The 20,501-nt window shown below is 52.5% G+C and overlaps 1 protein-coding gene across 2 annotated transcripts in view; it reads left to right on the top strand.

The window, feature by feature from the left end:
* The window catches only part of FCHO2 (FCH and mu domain containing endocytic adaptor 2), a 1,197,262-nt gene that overhangs the window by 401,952 nt on the left and 774,809 nt on the right, over positions 1-20,501 (top strand). For both annotated transcript variants that reach the window (XM_078675272.1, XM_078675273.1), the window contains exon 7: positions 5,214-5,312. In XM_078675272.1, coding sequence (XP_078531398.1) covers positions 5,214-5,312 — 99 coding nt within the window. The remainder of the gene's footprint in view (positions 1-5,213; positions 5,313-20,501) is intronic.

Here is a 20,501-nt window from a genome sequence, read left to right as displayed (position 1 = left end):
GTGCATATTTTATTAGATTGTACGAAGTTTTGGGATTTTTGTAAAGAGATTTTGTCCGATTTAAAAAAAATATATGATCAAAAATAGGTCGCAAGCTGCTAACCTTCTAATTGAAATGACAAACCTAGACATTGCATGCGCTATTGGGAAATTTATGAGTAAGGTCAGGGTGTTCCTCAAGTGTACAGAGTGAATAGCTTTTACTGTGCAGTTGGGGTAGAATGATGCTGTACATGCAAAGGACAACGGTACGGCATGGAATTCCTTGGAAGGATCCTGATGTAGATGATGGATTTACCCGACCTATCTAGTCGTCGATGGTTATTTGTATTTTGTATGAAGGTTATGTGTATCTTATGATATGTACTCATACCATGTTTTTAATACGTTCTTGCCTATGTTTTAATAGTAATTTTATGTATAGGGTACACTTTTATGGTTGTAATTAACCAAATAAAGTTTTCTTACTGACTGACACTCGAATATACTCCACACCAGTCTACCCCTCTCCTATCTATACCCCTAGTGCCCCACTCTATTCCACTCTACCTGATGCCACTCCAATCTGCTACACTCTACCCGAATTTAGTCCAATACACCCTAATCTACCCCACTTTAATATACCCCACCCTATCCAAATCTACCCCACTCCACTCTCCCTCATTCCATGCTGATCTACTTCACTCCACTCTACCCCAATCCAATCCACCCCACTGGACTCTACCCCAGTCTAATCCAATCCACCCCAGTTTACTGATCTAGTTCACTCCCCTATACCTCAATCTAACCCACTCCAATCTACCCCACTCCACCCCAATCTACGCCACTCCACTCTCCTTTCACCCTCTACATGCTGATCTACTTCATTCCACTCTATCCCAATCCGCACCATTTCAGTCTACCCCATTCCACCCACCAATCCCCAATCTACCCCACTACACCCCAATCTACTCCACTCCAACCTACCCCATTCCAACCCATCCCACTATTCGCCTACCTGCCCTAATCCATCCCAATCTACCTCTTTATACCCATTCCAATGTACTCACTTCAATGTACCTCACTCTACCACAATCTACCCCACTCCATTCCACCCTGCCTCACTCCGTTCCACTCTGCCCCACTCCATTCCACACTACCTTAATCTACCCCAATCCACCCCAATATACCCCAAACTACCTTAATTCACCCCACTCCAAACTTCCCCAGTTTACCCCACTCATCCCAATCTACTCCACTTTACCTCACTCCGCTCATCCTCAATCTGCACCAATCCAACCCACCCTGCACCACATCAGTCTACCCCACTCTGCCCCAGTCTACCCCACTCCAAACTTCCCCAGTCTACTCCACTCCAATTTACCCCACTCCACTCTAGCCCAGTCTACCCCACTACATTCACTCTGCCCCGATCTACCCCCTCCACTCTAGTCTACCTCACTTAGTATACCACAAACTACCCTAATCCACCCCACCTCACACTACCCCAGTCTACCCCACTCCAGTCTACCCCAATCTCCCTTTTCACCAGTCTAACCCAATCTACCCCACTGTATGCGAATCTACCGCACTCCACCCCACCCTACTCCACCCCACCTGCCCCACTCTAACCACTCCAATCTACCTCACCCCACTGCAATCTAGCCCCACTCTACACCATTCCAATCTACCCCACAATACCTGAATCTCCCCACTCCAAAGTATCCCAATCAACCCCACTGCAATCTATCCCACTCCTCTCCATCCCTCCCCAATCTGCCACACTCCACCCCAATCTACCCCACTTCACTTCAACCCACTCTACTCCAATCTACCCAACTCAATTTACCCCACTTTCCCAATCTGCCCCACTCTACAAACTCCAATCCACTCCACTCCACTACAGTCTACCCCACTCCACCCCAATCTACTCCACTCCACTCTACCTCAGTCCACTACAATTTACCCCACTCGAGTCTACCCCAGTTTACTCCACTCTACCCCACTCCAATGTACTCCACTCCAATCTTCATCACTCACTCCAGTTTATCCTACTCCACTCCAGTTTACCCCATTGTACCCAACCCCACTCAACCGCCACCCCACCAAAACCAACTCCAACCCACTTCTCTCCAACGTACCTCTCTCCAACCTACCTCACTTCACTCCACACCACTAACTTCTAGCCATGCTGAACAGCAGCGACAGTGGTGTACAATATGGCTAAAACACATTGTCAAAGGCAAAAGCTCTCAAATGGGTGAAACCAATTGTTTTGCCAATGTTATCGCTGGCGCTGATGGGCTGTAACAAAAGCTCCCGACTGCCCACGGTAAATTGGATGGACACTCAGATGGATTCCCTCTAACATCTTGTACTCTCTCTGGCTGTTGGAGGAATGTTTGGGAAGACTGAGTACCTTGGGGTCAGGGTAGTCCATCACCAGGGCGACAGAGTACCCGTCTGCCAAACTCCTAAATAGGGCCCTTGCTTCTGAACTAAAATAAAATGTTGTGCCTGACCACACCCATGTTCGAATTGAAAGAAAGTCTCTAAACACAAACTACCCCATCTCCAATCATAAGGGTTAGGTAATGGGCAGTCCAAAACAAAGACATATATGAAAATTGCTTCTATTGATTCTCCGAATGTGGCCCAAAAAGGATACATATGTTGCTCTTTATGAACTAGGGTCCCCACCTCATGTTAAGGAAAGATTGAATGGCTTGGGGCAGCCTAAACTGCAAAGGTTATGGACCTGTTCAAGGATTATAAAAACCCTGTCACTGCTAATCTGGGCTTTATAGTACGTGTTTTTGGAGATTTGCTCTTTCTGCAGGGTCAACTCAGAATTTTGCCTTCCTTTTGCTGAACATAGGTAAATTGACATGCACCTAATTAACATATTTAATTTGCTTGGAGGGACCCTAGTAGATGATTTTACATGTACCTAGGGCCTGTAAATTAAATGCTAGAAGCAGCTGCACCACTCATTGTGCCACCCATTACAGTAGCACTTTAAAACATTTCTCAGGCCTGCTATTGCAAGCTGTAGTGCAGGCTATTTCGACCTGGTAAGATAAACCTTTTGCCAGGCCTAATTCTTTATTTTTAGTACTTATAAGTCACCTCTACGGTAGGCCCTAAAAGCTCATGGGTGCATTGTATTTAAAAGACACATCATATATATATTCAATGTCTTATCATTGACACTTCTGCAAAGTTGTTTTTCACTGTGCAAGGCTGGCTTCCCTTGGGCTAACACAGCTTTACCCTATTACATTTGATAAGAGCTACATTCAGTTTAGGAGCAGCTAGAAAAATATTTCAAAAGGTTCCTTTCCATAGTAATTTATAATCTAACTTTATGGTACACTCAGGTTTGAATGTACTATTTTGGAAATTACACTTTTAGAAAGCAGTCATTTTCCTGCCGAAACCTTAAACTGCCGTATTTCCAGTGTTCTTCTGTTGTTACCTGACCCCTTGCTGGCTCCCTGGTGTGAGATGTTCATTTTGGGAAACAGCATTTACAATGCCGTCAATATCACGCAGGTAGATACAAAGCGGTCGTTAGAACGACCGCGTTGTTACCATGGGTGCCTTTACATCGCAAGACGTTTCAACGACTTGCGCGAGGTGGTGTGTAACACAAGGGAACGTGTTGGATTTTAAATCTAACACCTTCCCTGCTGGTGCGCTAACTGGAGTAGGAATAGTAATTAATACTATTCCTAAATCCAGCGCGCCTCCTAGTGAAAGTCGCTGAAACGACTTGCGATGTAATGCCATGCGTGGTAACAACGTGGTCGTTGTCACAACCGCGTTATTACTTACAGCGTGGTAAAAGCATGCGTTGTAACGTGCTACATTAGTTTATTTTTTCCTGACAGTGGACAAAGGGCTTGGGTGTTGTAAGGTGTGGATCTTCCTGCCAAGATGGCTGGGGTGGAGCTATGCCCTTTCTCTGATTATACTTCAAATGGGCTTCCCCTGACCCACACAGGAGAACCTGACAGGAGAAACTGACACCAGGTCTTGCGCTGCCTTTGTTTCACTAACCATGCTAGTCAAACCCAGAGGGAGGAACTGGTTTAGAGGTGGACAAAGCGATTGCCCTCCACCACAGACTAGCACTGGATATAAAAGAAGCATCCCCAGAACCTCTCATCAGATCACTTCTAGATCTGTCCAAGAAGAGAAGAGGAGAGGACTGGACCTGCTGTCTATGACCTGAGAGGAGGCTCTGCCTGCCGCCCTGTGAGTCTCTAGGGGTCTCCCCTTAGGCCTTGGGGACTTTAGAAGTGTTATTTAAAGCAGGTTCTCTCTTCCCTCAACTAATTGCCCAACCTCTTAAATTGGTGCTCAAGAGTGAGATCATAACTGTTATATCAAACACACACCCTCTACCAAAAACACAAATCCTCAGGGATCACATGGCAAAAGTCTAAAATCGCTTATTGGACAACAGTCAGGGAATCATTGCCAGTAACTATAGTATGATTTCAAGTGCATCAAATTCTCGACTGTTAGTGTGGCTTAAGACCTGAAAACATCTGACATCTCGTACAGGTCCCAAAATGATTATCAAATAGGACCTGAGATCTATCTGGAAAGAGAAAACCTCCTCAAAGGAGACACAATAATACAATCCAAGACTTTCGTCATTTGTCTCAGAAGGAGAAACCTTCGTTTGTTATACTATTTATGGTCGCTACAGCAATCCAGGATTTGTTACTCCTACTTTCTGGAAAGAAATGAGTAGATCATCTAATTTATATAGGCAAAAGCTAACGAAAGAACATGGCATTGGAAGATTGGGCTACACTCCCCAGCACTGAAAATGTATGTCCCTGGCATATTAGCGTTAAAGAAGCAGATTGCTTCACGAAGATTATCCATTGCACCTGAACACAGAATTGCTTGAATGTCATAAGTAATCGCAACATATTGTTGGATAGTAAATGTGTCTTACATGCACCTTACAAGCTTTTACGTTTTTTATTCAAAGATTGCAATATTTTTTAGCATAGGTGCCTGGCTTTAATCATCTCACAGCAACACGCGTTTGTGTTTTTAGATTTACAATGTATATTGACAAAAGTGGTCCAATGCCATTAGTAATTCGCAATTAGTTGGTTATATGCAGGGTCTTTGTGAAACACTTAAGTCAGATAAAAATAATGGTCTATGCCAGTAAACCTTTCAACATGTATTGTTTCCATCTTTCATAGAAATTTCAAGACATTGAAGAAATACATCTAGTGCGTGTTAAAGAAATTATTGAATCTTTCTCTCGATCCGTCACTGAAATCCACTTACAAATAGGGCAGGTGAGTTTTTTTTACAGTTGTGCAGTGTGTGCCAAGACAAATTGACTGCATGTCAGGATGTTTAAAACAAATTTGAAATGTTGAGCAGACCATAAGTGTTATGGCAATCTGATTAATTTCACTGAAATCCTGTGGCACATAATAGATTTTTGTTTTGCTCTTTCAAAAGACATTAAATAAAATATGAACATTTCAAGATAAATTATTTCACTCAAAAAGAGAGATGTGCTGTTTGAAGTTGCAGTAGAATGTAGTTCATCAAAATATTGCACTGAGGCTACCTTTTTTAAAAAATATTACCAAGATACAGTAATTTGCAATAGTGACCACATGGTAAGTCATTCTACTTTTGAAAATATAGTTGTCATGTTAATGTACTCCCTTAAAATTTATCTACAACAAAAATGTTGATAATATAATTATTTCATTAGTATTTATGGTTGCTCACAACCGCAAATAAACAATTAATAATTTATACCATATATATATATATAAAGAATATTTTTACAGGTGTACAAGTGTCTGGCAGCTTCCAGCTTATCAATATCCATATCCGCATCACAATATGTGGTTGATGAATGCATCAGAATTGGGACAATAACTTCAGTGCAATCATTCTTAGTAGGTTCTCCATTCTGCCTGTGATAGCCCTTCCGGGCACACCTAAGCTCCCTGTTGTGTGGGGATGTCTGGGAGGAATACACACAGCCCAACTGTCAGTTACACCCAGTTATGTGACCTAGGAACAGGCTACAGGAACTAAATGGCTAAGGCAGGAAAATGCTAACGTTCTAAAAGTCAAAAACACAAACACCTGGCTCCGTACTAGCCTACACTCCTACTATTTATGGAGTAACGGGCAGACTATTCCTTTATCTGTCCGAATAAAAATTTTATTGAGTAGTCTTTAAACTGATCAAAAACAATTTTTTCAAAAGACTGAAAAAGAAACACATATTTCTCAAATTGACACAGAAACCATCACATATAAATAACAATTCACGGTCAAAAACCAAATTGAACACACGTCTAAATAAGAATTATTTGCATCAAGTTACAACAAACGACAAAATCACTAAATGAATACAAACATGAAACTAATACAGAAAACATTTAAAGCTTGCATCATCTGTGAAAAACACAAAAGTATTTGTGAAAAGTGTCCAATTTTATGGACTAAACTTGTTATTTCAGCAAGACTATCACAAAAATGTTAGAAATAACGAATTCATCTTTAATACATCCAACACTAAACGCATTTAGATTTAACTAATGCTTCTTGGGGGCGTGGCCAAGATGGCGGCCTGAGAAGATGCGCAGGGCAGTGGCTCCCCGTCCAAACCCCTTGGCGCCCCTTTTATACACCTAGTCGACCCCCCCAAGCACCTGGTAAACCCGGATACCCTGCGGGGCAGTTTCGGGATTGCCCCGGAACAGCCAAGATTCACCCACAAGACCTCCGGACTCCTCCTAAGCAGTGAGGGACTCGCTGGACCGAGGGGGAAGGAAATGGCGTCCGGTCCACCGAAGGTTAGCAGCAGATCGGATCCCCTGCCGCCAGCCGCCCGAGATCTTCACCCACATGATCGGAGGCGGGGGCGAGTGGGGCAGCAGGAGGAGTGAGCGGCCGCCGCCGCCGCGACTCTCCTGACGGCGGGAGAGGAGCCCAGCCGGGAGGAGCTAAATTGAGGCCCCGGCTTCGGGCCTACACGAGGGCCGCCAGGCGAGACCCCAGGCACAGCGGAGGGCGGAGACCTACAGAGGCCGGGCCCTTGTGGCGCATACTGGTGACGGTTGTCCTGCGGACCCCCAGGGCCTACTGAGGTGAGGAGCACACCGCGCATCTGGGGGGAACTGCTGGCTCGGGGGGCATAATCGAGCCCCCGGCGTCGGGCCTAGTGGGGCCCTCAATCTCACACCCCCAGCGCAGGCATAGCGCAGCAGCAGCGAGTAAGGAGGCCAACTGCGAGGGGCAACCATCGAGGCCCTGGCTTCGGGCCTGAACGGGGGCCCCCAATTGAACCCTCAAGCAATTCAGGGGGCAGAGAACTGTGACGGCTGGGCACTGGTAGCGCGTGGAACGGAGTGTCGAGCTGCGGCACCCGGGGCCCCATAGAGATGCGGAAGGCGGCGCAGGCCCGGCGGGGGCTGCCAGCTCGGGGGGCGTAATCGAGCCCTCGGCGTTGGGCCTACTGGGGCCTACCAACATCGCACCCCCAGTGCCGGTGTTGTGAAGCTGCGCGGAGCACGGGAGATACGAACACTAGCGCGCCCTTGGAAGAGGCCACAGCCAGCGGGGCCCCAACGAGTTGGCGGCTGACCTCCACTGAGACAGCGCAGGGGCGCAACGTGGGTGCACGCGGGAGGCCGTGTGGAGCCAGGTCGACTGATTTGGAGGGCGCACACCGAAGACAGCGGTAGGCAAGGGAGAGATCACGCGACTGGGCTCCCCACCGGAGCCCAGTGCCGCTGAGCCTGCAACAAAAGGCCGCCATGTGTGTTGTCCTTATTGGCAGGGGCCTAGGGGTGTGCAGCGCTCCACACACGCGAGTCCTGACCGGGCCCTGACACCCATACTAACCAGGAAGGCCCACTGCCAGCACATTCGCCAAGCTCGAAGTAAGCGCAAAGCCAAGGGAAGGATCGCACAGGGGCTGAGAGCACAATGGCGGGCCAACGCAAGAAAGGGGACCGCACGCTCCCAGAGATGCTTGCGAAGGGACAGATGAGGACTGAAAAAGGGCTACCCTCGCCGGAGTCCACAAAATCGCAGCCTAGCCCACCCGGAGCAGAAATGCCGATCACCAAGTCCTTCCTTGAATCGCTCTTCAACTCACTTAGAGAGGATTTTAAAACGTTGCGACAGGAGGTGGCGGGGGAGATCAGGCGAGAGGTGGACGGTCTCGGAGAACGGGTGATGGCCATCGAAGAGACGGACCAGGCCAGGAGCGAGGAGATACACCAACTACAACAGGAGGTCATCCGCCTGCAAGAGCAACAATTAGACTTACAGGCACATGCGGAGGACTTAGAAAACCGGTCCCGCCGAAACAACATACGGGTCCGGGGGATTCCTATGAAAGAGGAAGAGACGGACATCACGACTTACAGGCTCTCTTCCGTGACATCTTGGGGGAGCCATCAGACTTTGAGGTCCGGATAGACAGAGCGCACATAGTAGGACCGCCTAGACGTTCGTCTGCCCCTCCGCCTGACATCCTGGCTTTCTTACCGGACTTCCCCTAAAAGGAAAGATCCTCCAAGAAGCGAGACGGAAACAACCCATACAATTCCGTAACTGTCCCATAGCACTATATCAGGATCTATCGGCCAGCCAGAAGCGGAAAGCATTCAAGGCAGCCACGGACTTCCTCCGTAAGGCAGAGATTCCATACTCATGGGGCCCCCCATTTAGACTGATTTTTAAATGGAAAGTGACCTTGCAGCAGCTGCGCTCAATGCAAGACACCTGCACGCTCCTAGGCATAGAGCGGCCGGAGGACCAGATGCCCATGCTACAGTCCCAAGAGCACACCTCCGGGGGATGGCGGAGAGTGGGATGCAGACGATTGCCCAAGCTTCAATCTAAGCCAGAGGCCCACGTTATCTCGCAAGAAAGGGCCACGGCCATCAGCGAAGTGGCCAAAGAAACGTCGCCAACTGAATGAGTTCCTACAGGGGGGGGGACTGCTCATCTCTTCTTCCTCGCAAGCGCTGGGGGGCGGACGGGGGGCCATGCTGGCCGTCACTTGGATACGCTCCGCTAGGACACGACACCACAGCCTTGCGATGGACTGGCAGGACTGGGACACTGAACTATCACTGTTTTGGGGGGGGGGGGGATTGCCAGGGGGTCCTAGGAGTGGGAGGGCTTGGGGTGGGCAGGGAGTTGGGACAGGGGGGATGTTGGCGGGTTGGAGAGGGGGGGTTCGTTGGGGTTGGCGGGGGGGGGAAGGGACACTTGAGGGTGGGGGGAAGTTGGGGACTTTTCGGGGGTCGGGGGGGATGTTTGTTGGGGGGGGGTACCCCTTGTCCACCTATTTCAGTTGCTTTCCGTTTTCTTCCTTGTACACCATTCAAAGCTTCAGAAGCCACCCTGATGACCGATGCCACACACCAGACTTAAAATTCTCTCCCTGAATGTGAGAGGACTCAACAACCCCATTAAGCGCCGGGCGGTTTTGTCCCTTTTGGAGCACTCGGCAGCCGACATTTGCCTCCTACAGGAGACGCACCTCCTGCCCAAGGACCAACACCGACTTAAATCCTGTGCCTTTCCCACACAGCTTTTTTCATCCTCCTCCAAGAAAGTGGCAGGGGTAGCAATATTGGTGTCCAGGTCGTTCACAGGCAAGGTTCTGCAGCGGGAGGCAGAAATAAAGGGGAGGTTGTTAGTGCACCGCTTCTTGATAGCAGGTCAGACATTGATAGTGGGTTTAGTCTATGCACCTAACAAGGGGCAGGAAACATTTCTCCGGACAGCATTAGCACCAGCTACAGCCAATGCGGAGCGCCGGCTCCTACTAGGGGGCGACCTAAATTTAGTCTTTCATAACACAGCAGACCGCTCATGCCAACGGTGGGGTCAAGTTGGGGCCCTCTCCAAGGCCGGACAAGCTTACCTCCAGGATCTCGGCCTTACTGACCTATGGAGACATATCCACCCACGTAGCACTGCCTATACTTACCACTCTAGGGCCCACAAGTCCTACGCCAGGCTGGACTACTTGCTATGCTCCTCCCCATTGGTAGCGCAAGCGCTGGAGGTGGACATCTTGCCGGCCTCGCTATCTGACCACTCCCCGGTGGTGGCCACATTCCTCTTACCGGCGGCACCGACCCCACGACGACATTGGCGCCTCAGAGAGGCCCTCCTCCATACCCCCTCAACGGTAGAGCGGGTTAAAACCGCTATCACACAATTCTTGACCCACAACAACAATACCGACACCTCGCGGGCCACCCAGTGGGCAACCCTGAAAGCGGTCCTACACAGCGAGTCTATATCTATAGCCGCGGCTAATAATATAGAAAGAGCGCAGAAGAGGGCCGAAATTACACAACGGGTGTCGGAATTGGAGCAAATGCACCAGCGCACGGGTACGGCACGGGCCTGGCGGCAATTGTGCACCGAGAGGAAAATGCTAGCCGCTCTAGATCAGGATGCTGCGGAATATGCAGCCCTACGCCTCAAGCAGGCGTACTACTCAGGAGGGGACCGCTGTGGTCGGTTACTAGCGAGTAAGCTACGTGAACAGCGCCAAAGGCAGGGGGTGCAGGCCATACAGGCGGTGGGGGCGGCCTTGTCTCAGATGATACGGCAATAGCGGAGGCCTTTGGGCAGTTTTACGAATCCCTCTACACTGGGGACACCCTTGACCTGCAAGCAGGTCAGACTTACCTGCAAGGGGCGCGTCTCCCATCCCTGAATTCGGCCCAGGCGGATCTCCTGGACAGGCCCATTGGCTTGGAGGAGGTGGTGTCAGCAATCTCCCGGCCCAGATGGTTACCCAGTGAGTTTTTATAAGACGTTCTGCCACCAAGTGGCCCCCTTCTGCGGGACCTTTTAAATTCCTTTGACCAGCCTGGCGCGATCCCCGCAGAACTCCTAGAGGCGTCAATTTCAGTCATCCCAAAGCCGGGCAGGAACGCGACCCGTTGCGGATCATACTGTCTGATCTCACTATTTAATATCGATTTCAAACTCTACACGGGTATTCTGGCAGATTGGCCACCTACATGCAACAACTGGTGGAGCCGGACCAGGCGGGTTTTATACCCCAGCGACAGACTAGTGACAATACCAGGCGAGTCCTCCACCTCATTGAAGCAGGGTCGCGTACACGTCCAGATTGTATGCTACTCACGATTGACGCCGAAAAAACGTTCGATAGGGTGCACTGGCCCTACCTGGAGCAGGTCCTACATCTTTTTGGCCTCGGGGATGTCCTCTGCACCCGCATTTTGAATTGCTATAGACAACCTAACGCCACAGTACGCGTCAATGGGCATACCTCCTCGTACTTCCCGATTGGAAGGGGGATCAGACAGGGGTGCCCCCTCTCCCCCATTCTGTTTTCCCTCTACATGCAACCGCTGGCGCAAAGGGTCAGGCAGCACGCCCTTATCAAGGGCATTAAGTTTGGAGGAGATACCCACAAAATTAGCCTCTACGCAGACGACATTCTGCTTTCCCTTACTGAACCGGTTCAATCGCTACGTGCACTTTTTATTGAACTCCATAGCTTTGCGCTCGTTTCCGGGTTTAAAATCAATACAGAAAAATCGATTGCCCTTAATATCTCTCTGTCGCCTGAAAATTTAACCGAAGTACGAGAAGAGCATGATGTGCAGTGGTCTGGCTCCACAATCCCCTATCTAGGAGTCCTCCTGGGCCCCACCATCCCGGCTACGGTGGAAGCGAACTATGCCAGACTTCGCATGCAGCTCCGCGAGCAACTCCGGAGATGGAAGCGACATTCCCTCTCCTGGCTGAGGAGGATAGCCGCCACTAAAATGACCCTTCTGCCACAGATTCTTGATCTGTTCCAGACCCTCCCCCTGCGACCACCACGGGGCTGGATGCAACAGACGCAGTCCGAGCAGGCACGCTACATATGGCAAGGTCATCGACCACGCTTCAAGCAGGCCATTGCAGTCCTCCCACCGGGCCACGGCGGTGTAGGGGTACCAGATCTCCAACTCTATTTCTATGCGGCACAACTCCGGAGCCTGGTAAAATGGTTTCAGCTGGAGTCTGGCAAACACTGGCTCTTCCAAGACCAGGCAGTGGCGGGTAAGCCCCTACAAGGGATTCCCTTTCTCCCCAGGCGCCACCGGCCGCCTAACCTCTACGCCTCCCACATCACAGGCACGGTTATGGAAGTGTGGGACCGCGTCGCGTCCAAGCACGAACTGTGGTCCTTCCCCTCCCCCCTAACACCGCTCTTTGACAACCCCGACTTTACCCCGGGCCTCGACCCGAAAGCATTTGCGAACTGGCGCCGCTCTCCCTGCAGGGCATTGGGGAACCTTTTCAATTTGGAAGGAATTCTTTCCATTCCACAGCTGAAAGAGGACTACGGCATCCCAGAGGAAGACAGACTAGCTTATCTGCAGGTACGACACTGGGCACTTCACCCTGATATCAAACCCCGAACGCAACAGCATTTTACCCCCTACGAGAAATGGCTAGTTACTCGTACCTCCGAGAAAAAATTGATCTCGGACCTGTACCAACATCTCCTCCTCACGAACATACACACATATAACGCAGGCAGATGTCGATGGGAACGGGAACTTGGCAGGACCCTCGCACACAAAGAATGTAGTGGTATATATTATAGAGCACGGCACTCCGCATACCACACCGGGCTGACGGAAACCCTAACCAAGGTGGCCACCTATTGGTACTGCACGCCTTCATCAAGCAGACCCCCACATTAGCGACCGCTGCTGGAGAGGATGCGGGGCATTGGGCACACTGGAACACCTACTCTGGAGCTGCGATCGCTTACATGGGTACTGGAACACGATAATAGATGATTCGCGCCAGGATACTAGCTTAGTAACAGAGCGCGTTATAAAATCATTTATAACATAACATAACATAGATTCCCACCTGGATACCCAACTCCCCCAGTTCCCTGCTTACATCTTGCTGGGGTTGCCCAACGCCCTGATGTATCCCCTGAAGTCACGGAGGGGCCGCCTCATAGCGATTGCATTGGGGGCAGCCACACAAAACATCTCAGCACACTGGAGAACTCCGCAGGCCCCCCACACACAGGCTGGTTGCACAGGTTATGGATGGTGCTTGGCATGGAGAAACTGTCCCTGGTACAGGCCGGACGGGGAAATGAATTCCCAGAGTTGTGGCGTACCTTCCTGATGCTGCTCACAGGGGAGTTCCGTGAACTGAGCTGTCCCAGATACTTACGCCTTCTCAGGCTGGCAGACACTCCAATCCCGGAACAGAAGGCACCGTAGGGCACACAACAACACAAGCGCTGATGCTTCTCTCATGCGCCCTATTTTTTGGCTATAATGGAATTATCCTTTTTGTTGGGTGGACGGGGGGAGGGAGGGGGGTGGGACACACTGTGTTGTTTATGATGATATATGCGGCCTGCATTGCTACCCAGCCCCGACGGGCACTGACTGTACTAATTTTTCTCGCATTGACACTTGCCTGGCTAAGCTTGTTTATCAGAAAGCGGCCATATTGTCTTGTTCTCTCTGGAAATTCAATAAAAGATTTAAGCCATAACTAATGCCTCTTGAAATGGCATTTCGAGAGGCATTTAGTTAAATCTTTTACATTTGTAATAAATTCTTATTTTGACGTGTTCAATTTGTTTTTTGACTGTGAATTGTGTTATTTATATGTGATGGTTTCTGTGTCCATTTGAGAAATATGTATCTTTTTCAGTCTTTTGAAAAAATAGTTTTTGATCAGTTTAAAGACTACTTAATAAAAATTCTATTCGGGGGGGCATGGCCAAGATGGCGGCTTGAGTGGATGGGTCTTTCGGAGGCTCCCCGTCCCGGACTACCAAGCCCTACTTACCCCGCTGACCACCCTGCAGCCGGACCCAGGGCTTCACCACCGAGAGCAGGAGGAAGGGCTGGGGCGACACCTTGGCCACCGACGAGCGCAGCGAAGCACTCCTCGCTGCCGACGAGCGGAGGCGGGCAGTCCGAGGCGGAGAGCGACCCGACCCCCCCGCACTGCACACGGGGCTGCAGAAGAGTAACGCCGCCTGAGGAGGCCGTCGAGGCGGCCTTGGGCTCTTGTGAAGGCCCCCTGCCAGTTTGGACCCGCATGGTGGCCGGGGTCCGCAGGGGCGGCGGTGAGAAGAGGCCGCCGGGGCGCCCGGGCGCGAGAGGCTACGCGAGGCCCCGGCTGCGGCCTAGTGGACGGGAGTGAAGAACCCGGCCTGCCGGCCTAGTGAGTCTGCGGCCCCAGAGAGAGCGCGACTGGAACAGGCTGGAACTGACCGGCCGACCCCCCTCACGGACTCTGCTGATAAGCGGGGGGCCGGAGGCCCAGTGGGGAGGCCTGACAGTTGCGGCCTGGAGGCGGGAAGTGCACAGGCCCGGAGGCCGCATTGCAGCAACGTGGAGCCTGAGGACTGCTAGCGAGGCCACACCGGCCGGGAGGGTGAAGGGGTCGATACCTCTCAGGCTAAATTAGAGGCACAGACTGGGAAGCTGAACAGGACGGCGCCACTGAAGGCGTGAGGTGAGCCACGAGGGGGCAACCCAGCCAGGGGTTCTGGGCAGGAGCCCACTGGCGGCCACGGGGGGCCCCTCATCCCAGAGTGGGAACGCAAGCCGTCCTGAAGGGGGCTCTATCAGCACCGAGCTCTAGTGGGGTCCATACCGGAGGCATTGATCGCCCTACACTGAGAGCACTGCACTTGGATCATTCTGCGACCAGGAGGCTGAGGTGGGGGTGAGGTGGCCCCGCAAGGTAACGGGAGAGCGAGGGGGCTGGGTCCGTCCCCCGATAAGCGAGCCTGCCGCCCAGGACAGGAGTGGAGACCTACCGGTTGGGGAGTGGGGCCTGCGGTGGCCTCACGGCTCGAGGCGGCCAGCCCCTCTGCGGCGGACTGAGAGCGAGGGACCCTCGACCGCAGGGCGTGAGGAGCCCAGAGCAGCTGGACGCCGCTGGGGACCAGTGAGAAGCCGGGGGGAGCTGGACTGCTGATGAGGTGCTGTGTTATCCGACCACACTGGGCTCCGGGTGCTGGCCACGACGACCGGGTTGCTGCCTTGCCGGACGGGCGCGGAGCTCGAGAGCGGTGGAGTAGCTGGAGAGAAGGGAAATGACTACCACCAATCGCAAGGGGAACCGCACCATCACTGACTTGCTGGCGAAAGGGAACCCCAAGCCCGAAAAAAGCCCGGACAAGCAAACCCAGGGACCCCCGGCGAAGGGGACAGACCGAGATGGGGGCGAGGGCCCGGCGACCAAAGCCTTCATGGAGTCACTCTTCAACTCTCTCAAGGAGGACATACAATCCCTTCGCCAAGATATGGCAGGGGAATACAAAGAACTCCGCCGCGATGTTGATGACCTAGGGGAGCGAGTGGCGGCCAACGAGCTTTCCGGTCAAGCTAGGAGCGAAGAGGTGGAATTTCTCCGACAGGAAATTGTCCGCCTCAATGACCAGCAAACTGACCTCCAATCCCACACAGAGGACTTAGAAAATCGTTCCAGACGGAACAACATCAGGGTCCGGAACGTGCCCTCCTCGGCTGAGGGGGGAGATGTTACTAGCTACTTACAAGGCCTGTTCCGGGCGGTCCTCGAGGTGGGAGATGATTTTGAGATCCGCATCGATCGAGCGCACCGAGTGGGCCCGGCGCGCAGGTCCCAAGGGCCTCCCCCCGACATACTTGCCTTCCTGCAAGACTACACTCTAAAGGAACGCATCCTGAAGGCGGCGCGATCCAAGCAGCCCATGCAATACCAAGGCCATGCTGTGGAACTCTTTCAGGACCTTTCAGTGATCACGCTGCAGAAGAGGAGATCCTTCAAACTCGCGACTTCTTTCCTGCGCAATGAGGGGGTCCAATATTCCTGGGGTCACCCCTTTCGATTGATCTTGCGCTGGAATGGGACTCTTCACCAGCTGCGCTCCCTGAGAGACACCTGTTCAGTGCTCGGGATTCCATATGAGGAGCCCCAGCCAAGCTTTGGAGGCGGTGGAGGCACGGGGGGGTCTCCGCCTTCATCCTCTCAAGCGACAAGTGATGGCTGGCAGAGGGTTCGGCGCGGCAGGTCGTCGAGAAAGACGCTCAAACCTGACCTAAAAACGATGGAACAAGAGAAAGCGGCGGCGATCCTGGAAGTCTCCAAAGATACAGGTGCCGCTACTTGAGGTCCGGTAAGGGGGTTCTTCACAGCGACCAGTGAAGCGAGGGGTGGGGAATGGGGCGGGGAGCCTCGAACCGTCGAGCCGCCACTGCCAATTACCCACTACAAGTACTCTCTGACTGCTGTTGTAGACTGACAGGAGGGGGACAGCAGTCATGGGCCGAGCTCATGATCTCCAGTTGGGGAATGTTGTTCTGTTCTTTTGTTGGGGGGGGGGGAGGGAATGGGTGGTGAGGTGCTGTTGCGAAGTGGCTCTCGGGGCCTTCCACTGGGTGAGGATATGGGGACGGGAGGGAGGCCTTGCCGAGGCGATGGAGATGGGTTGGTCCGAGGGAACTTTCTTGGAGCCTTCGCCAGACCGGGTGGGATGTGCAGGGAGGGCGGGAGAGGTATGGTGAGGCCCCGACTTGGGAGGGTGGGACGGGGAATGGCATGCACGAAGAGGTGGTCCAATTCCGTTCCTAGATGCCTGTAACTATCGGGACCTGGAACGTTAAGGGCCTAAACTCCCCGCAGAAGCGCCAGAAGGTGTGGAAATATATACTAGATCGACACTTGGATGTAGTCGCTTTACAGGAAACACACCTCTTGAAGTCGGAAGATCACCGGCTCAAGCACAAGAAGTACCCCCTAATATATAAGGCCTCTGCGTCCACTAAGCAAAAAGGGGTTGCGTTATTGTTCAGCCCGGCAGCGCAATTTGAACCGATGTGCACACAGAGTGACAAAGACGGGAGGTGGCTAATGGTCAAGGGCCGCTTAAAGGGTAAAGTGTGCACCATGGTGTCCGTTTATGCCCCCAATGCGGGTCAAAAGAATTTTCTCCTTACACTTCTGGGCAAGGTGACAGATTTTGCTGAGGGCCCTGTTTTCCTTTTGGGGGACTTTAACCTAGTTTGGCATCCGACTCTAGATAGTACTCACACTAGAAGATCTGACATGGGCCTCTTCCCGGACTCTATCCAGACGCAGATCGGGGACATGGGGCTTCTAGATAGCTGGCGAGTAGCACACCCGGACACTCGGGACTTCTCATTCTATTCCCATGTGCACCACACATACTCCCGCCTCGATTACATTTTTTTTAGCCAGTCCCTTCAGGGCGCCCTGCAAGACGCAAAGATCCTCCCCATCTCTGTATCTGACCACGGGATGTACATTATTTGTTTAACCTGGCTGGGGGGTGCCCCGACACCGGCGCGATGGTACTTCCCGGAAGCATTAGTAAGGGACAAAGAATCCTGCACGTAGCTGAGAGAGGCGATTGGGGAGTTTTTCTCCCTCAATAGCCCGGAGGAGACCTCCGAGTATAACACCTGGGACTCGTTCAAGGCGGTTCTTAGGGGTAAATGCATAGCGCTTAACTCGGCCCTTAACAAGCAGCGCGCGGTAGAACGGCAAGCCCTAGAACAGGAACTCTTGACGATTGAACAGGCCCACAAGCAGAAACCCACCAGACAAAAGATGCGAGCGCTCACGGCCCTTCGAGGCAAATTGCGCGCCATCTACAACATTAGAGCGGAGTTTACCCTTCTCCGATTGCGAAACCTAGCATACACGCAAGGAGACAAAGTGGGGAAGCACTTGGCCAGGCAGTTGAAGGACAAACGGGAGAGGGAATACATCGGGGGCATACGTGATGGGGTGGGGACTCTTCAGCACAGGGACGAGGACAAAGCGACCATCTTCGGGAGGTTCTATGCATCTCTATATACAGCGGATTCTTATGACGCTGGACGCCAGGGCGCCTTTCTGCGGGACCTGCCCGTCCCACAGGTGCCCGCGGAGTGGAGCGAAACTCTCGTGGCCCCTATCACCATTGAGGAAGTCTTGGCGGCTATCTCGTCTCTCAAGGCCCATAAGGCACCGGGGATGGACGGGTACACCGCTGTCTTCTATAAGACCTTTGCTTCAGAGATTGCGCCCCGCCTGGTCAGCCTCTTCAATCGTATGGCCACGGAGGGCGACGCAGCGGCCTCCATGACCGAGGCGGTGATCTCGGTAATCCCCAAACCGGGCAAGGATCCCTCCTTCTGCGCCTCATACAGACCCCTTGACCTCCTTAACATAGATGCCAAACTCTACTCCTCTATTCTGGCCAAGAGACTGGGCGACCTTATGCCGCTTCTCATACATCCCGATCAGTCGGGCTTTATCAAAGGGAGGCAAACTCACGATAACACCAGGCGCATCGTTCATTTAATAGAAAAGGCCAACAAATTTAAAATACCTGCAGTGCTAATCGGTCTTGACGCCGAAAAAGCGTTCGACCGGGTGGATTGGAGCTTCCTGTGGTCTAGCCTGGTGAGGTTTGGGTTTCCCACCCAGTTCATCACAATGCTCCAGGCCAACTATAGGCGCCCGTGCTCTAGGGTCTCGGTCAACGGGGTGCAATCGGTCCCCTTCGGGCACACCAGAGGGACGAGACAGGGTTGCCCCCTATCCCCCTTACTCTTCGCCCTTAGCATAGAACCCCTAGCAATAGCGATCAGGGAACACCAAGGGATAGAGGGACTCCCCATCACTGGTGAGTCCCACAAAATCTCGCTCTTTGCGGACGATGTCCTCCTCTCCTTGTCCAATCCGATGGGCTCCCTCCCACATTTGCAAGAAGTGCTCGCCGCCTTCGAGGGTGTAGCGGGCTTCAAAGTTAACCTAACCAAATCCTCCATACTTAACCTAACCCTCTCCAGTGCTGAGGCCTCGCAGCTCCGGGCGCTCTCCCCGCTGGACTGGGCTCCCTCCTCTTTGCTGTACCTGGGGGTCCACCTGACTCCCAGGATCGGTCAGTTATATGCGGCCAATTTCCCCGATCTCCTCACCCGCCTCCAACGAGACCTTTCCCGCTGGAAGCCGCTTTTCCTTTCCTGGTTGGGACGCGTACATGCCATCAAAATGACCCTCCTACCCAAACTCCTCTATCTGTTTCAAGCGCTCCCTATCGAACTGGAAGACGCCTTCTTTGTGCGTCTCAAAACCATGATCCTGAAGTTCGTGTGGCAGGGGGGAAGGGCTCGTTTCGCCTTCCACATGCTAAGGCGTCCACAACGCGAGGGGGGGGGGGCGGGACTCCCGGACCTTCGCCTCTATTATAAAGCGGCCCAATTGCGCATCCTAGTCGAGTGGGCACAGATGGAGTCGGAAAAGCACTGGCTCCACATGGACCGCAGCGTGGCAGGTAGAACTATCTGGGACCTCATATGGCGCGCTAAGAACGACAGGCCCCTCAATGCATACATCAGCACCCCGACACGCACCACCCTTAAAGTGTGGGACACTGTGGCTGAGAGAGAGGGCTGGATGTCTTTCCCGTCGCCTCTCACCCCAATCCACTTCACCTCTTCCTTCCCTCCAGCGCTCCGAGAGGGCCCGTTCGACGCCTGGAGGGCGGGCGGATGTCTCGCACTCACACACCTATTCCACAATTACGATCCACTTACTTTTGACAATTGCAAGAGGGAATATGGGGTGGGAGACCGGGAGCGCTACCATCACGCGCAACTCCTCCACTGGGTGCTGAACCCGCGGATCAGGGAGGGTGCCACTAGAGCCCTTACCGCTTTTGAGTTGTTCCTGCTCAAGGCTAAATCCATGTAGGGGGCCATCTCGACACTGTATAAGCTACTGCTCTCCACAGACACTGCACCACGGCCACGCTTTATGTCTTGGTGGGAGGGGTTGGTCCAACGGGACATTGGGGAGGAGGAGTGGAAACACTTGTGGGCTGACATCTTTCGCTTCAACTGATCCACGAAATTGAGGGAGGCACACCTGAAGGTAATGGCAGACTGGTACCTGTACCCAGCTAGACTAGCTAAGATCTTCCCAGGGGCCTCGAATAGGTGCTGGAGAGGGTGTGGTCTACTGGGCGACTTCCAACACATTTGGTGGGACTGCCCCTCCATTCGGCCCTTTTGGGAGGAGATTCTTGCTCAGATAAAATCAATCTTAGGATACCCGGTCCCGATTACGATGGCGGAAGCCCTTTTAGGCCTCCGGGACCCCCAGTTGGAGCACCAAGCCAGAGCCGATAAAAGGATCATGTGGTTATGCTTGGGGGCTGCTAAACTGGCAATAGCTAACGCTTGGAAACAGAAGGCGGCACCGGCGATGTCACTGTGGCACGCCCGCCTGTGGCAGCTGCTTAGCCTAGAGCGCATGTCCGACATCTCCCGTGAAGACTTTAAGAACTTTGAGTTCCGCTGGGGACCACTGGTCTCGTTCCTCTCCAAGGGCCTGCCATCTGCGGTATGCCCCTCTACTGTGAGAGCCATGCACTTATTCCAGTTCTAGGTAGGCCTCGA

The sequence above is a fragment of the Lissotriton helveticus genome, chromosome 2_1 (genome assembly GCF_964261635.1).
Source record: "Lissotriton helveticus chromosome 2_1, aLisHel1.1, whole genome shotgun sequence".
In the NCBI taxonomy this organism is placed as follows: domain Eukaryota; kingdom Metazoa; phylum Chordata; class Amphibia; order Caudata; family Salamandridae; genus Lissotriton; species Lissotriton helveticus.
Note: the sequence above shows the minus strand (reverse complement) of the source record. Positions and strands in the feature narration are given on the sequence as shown.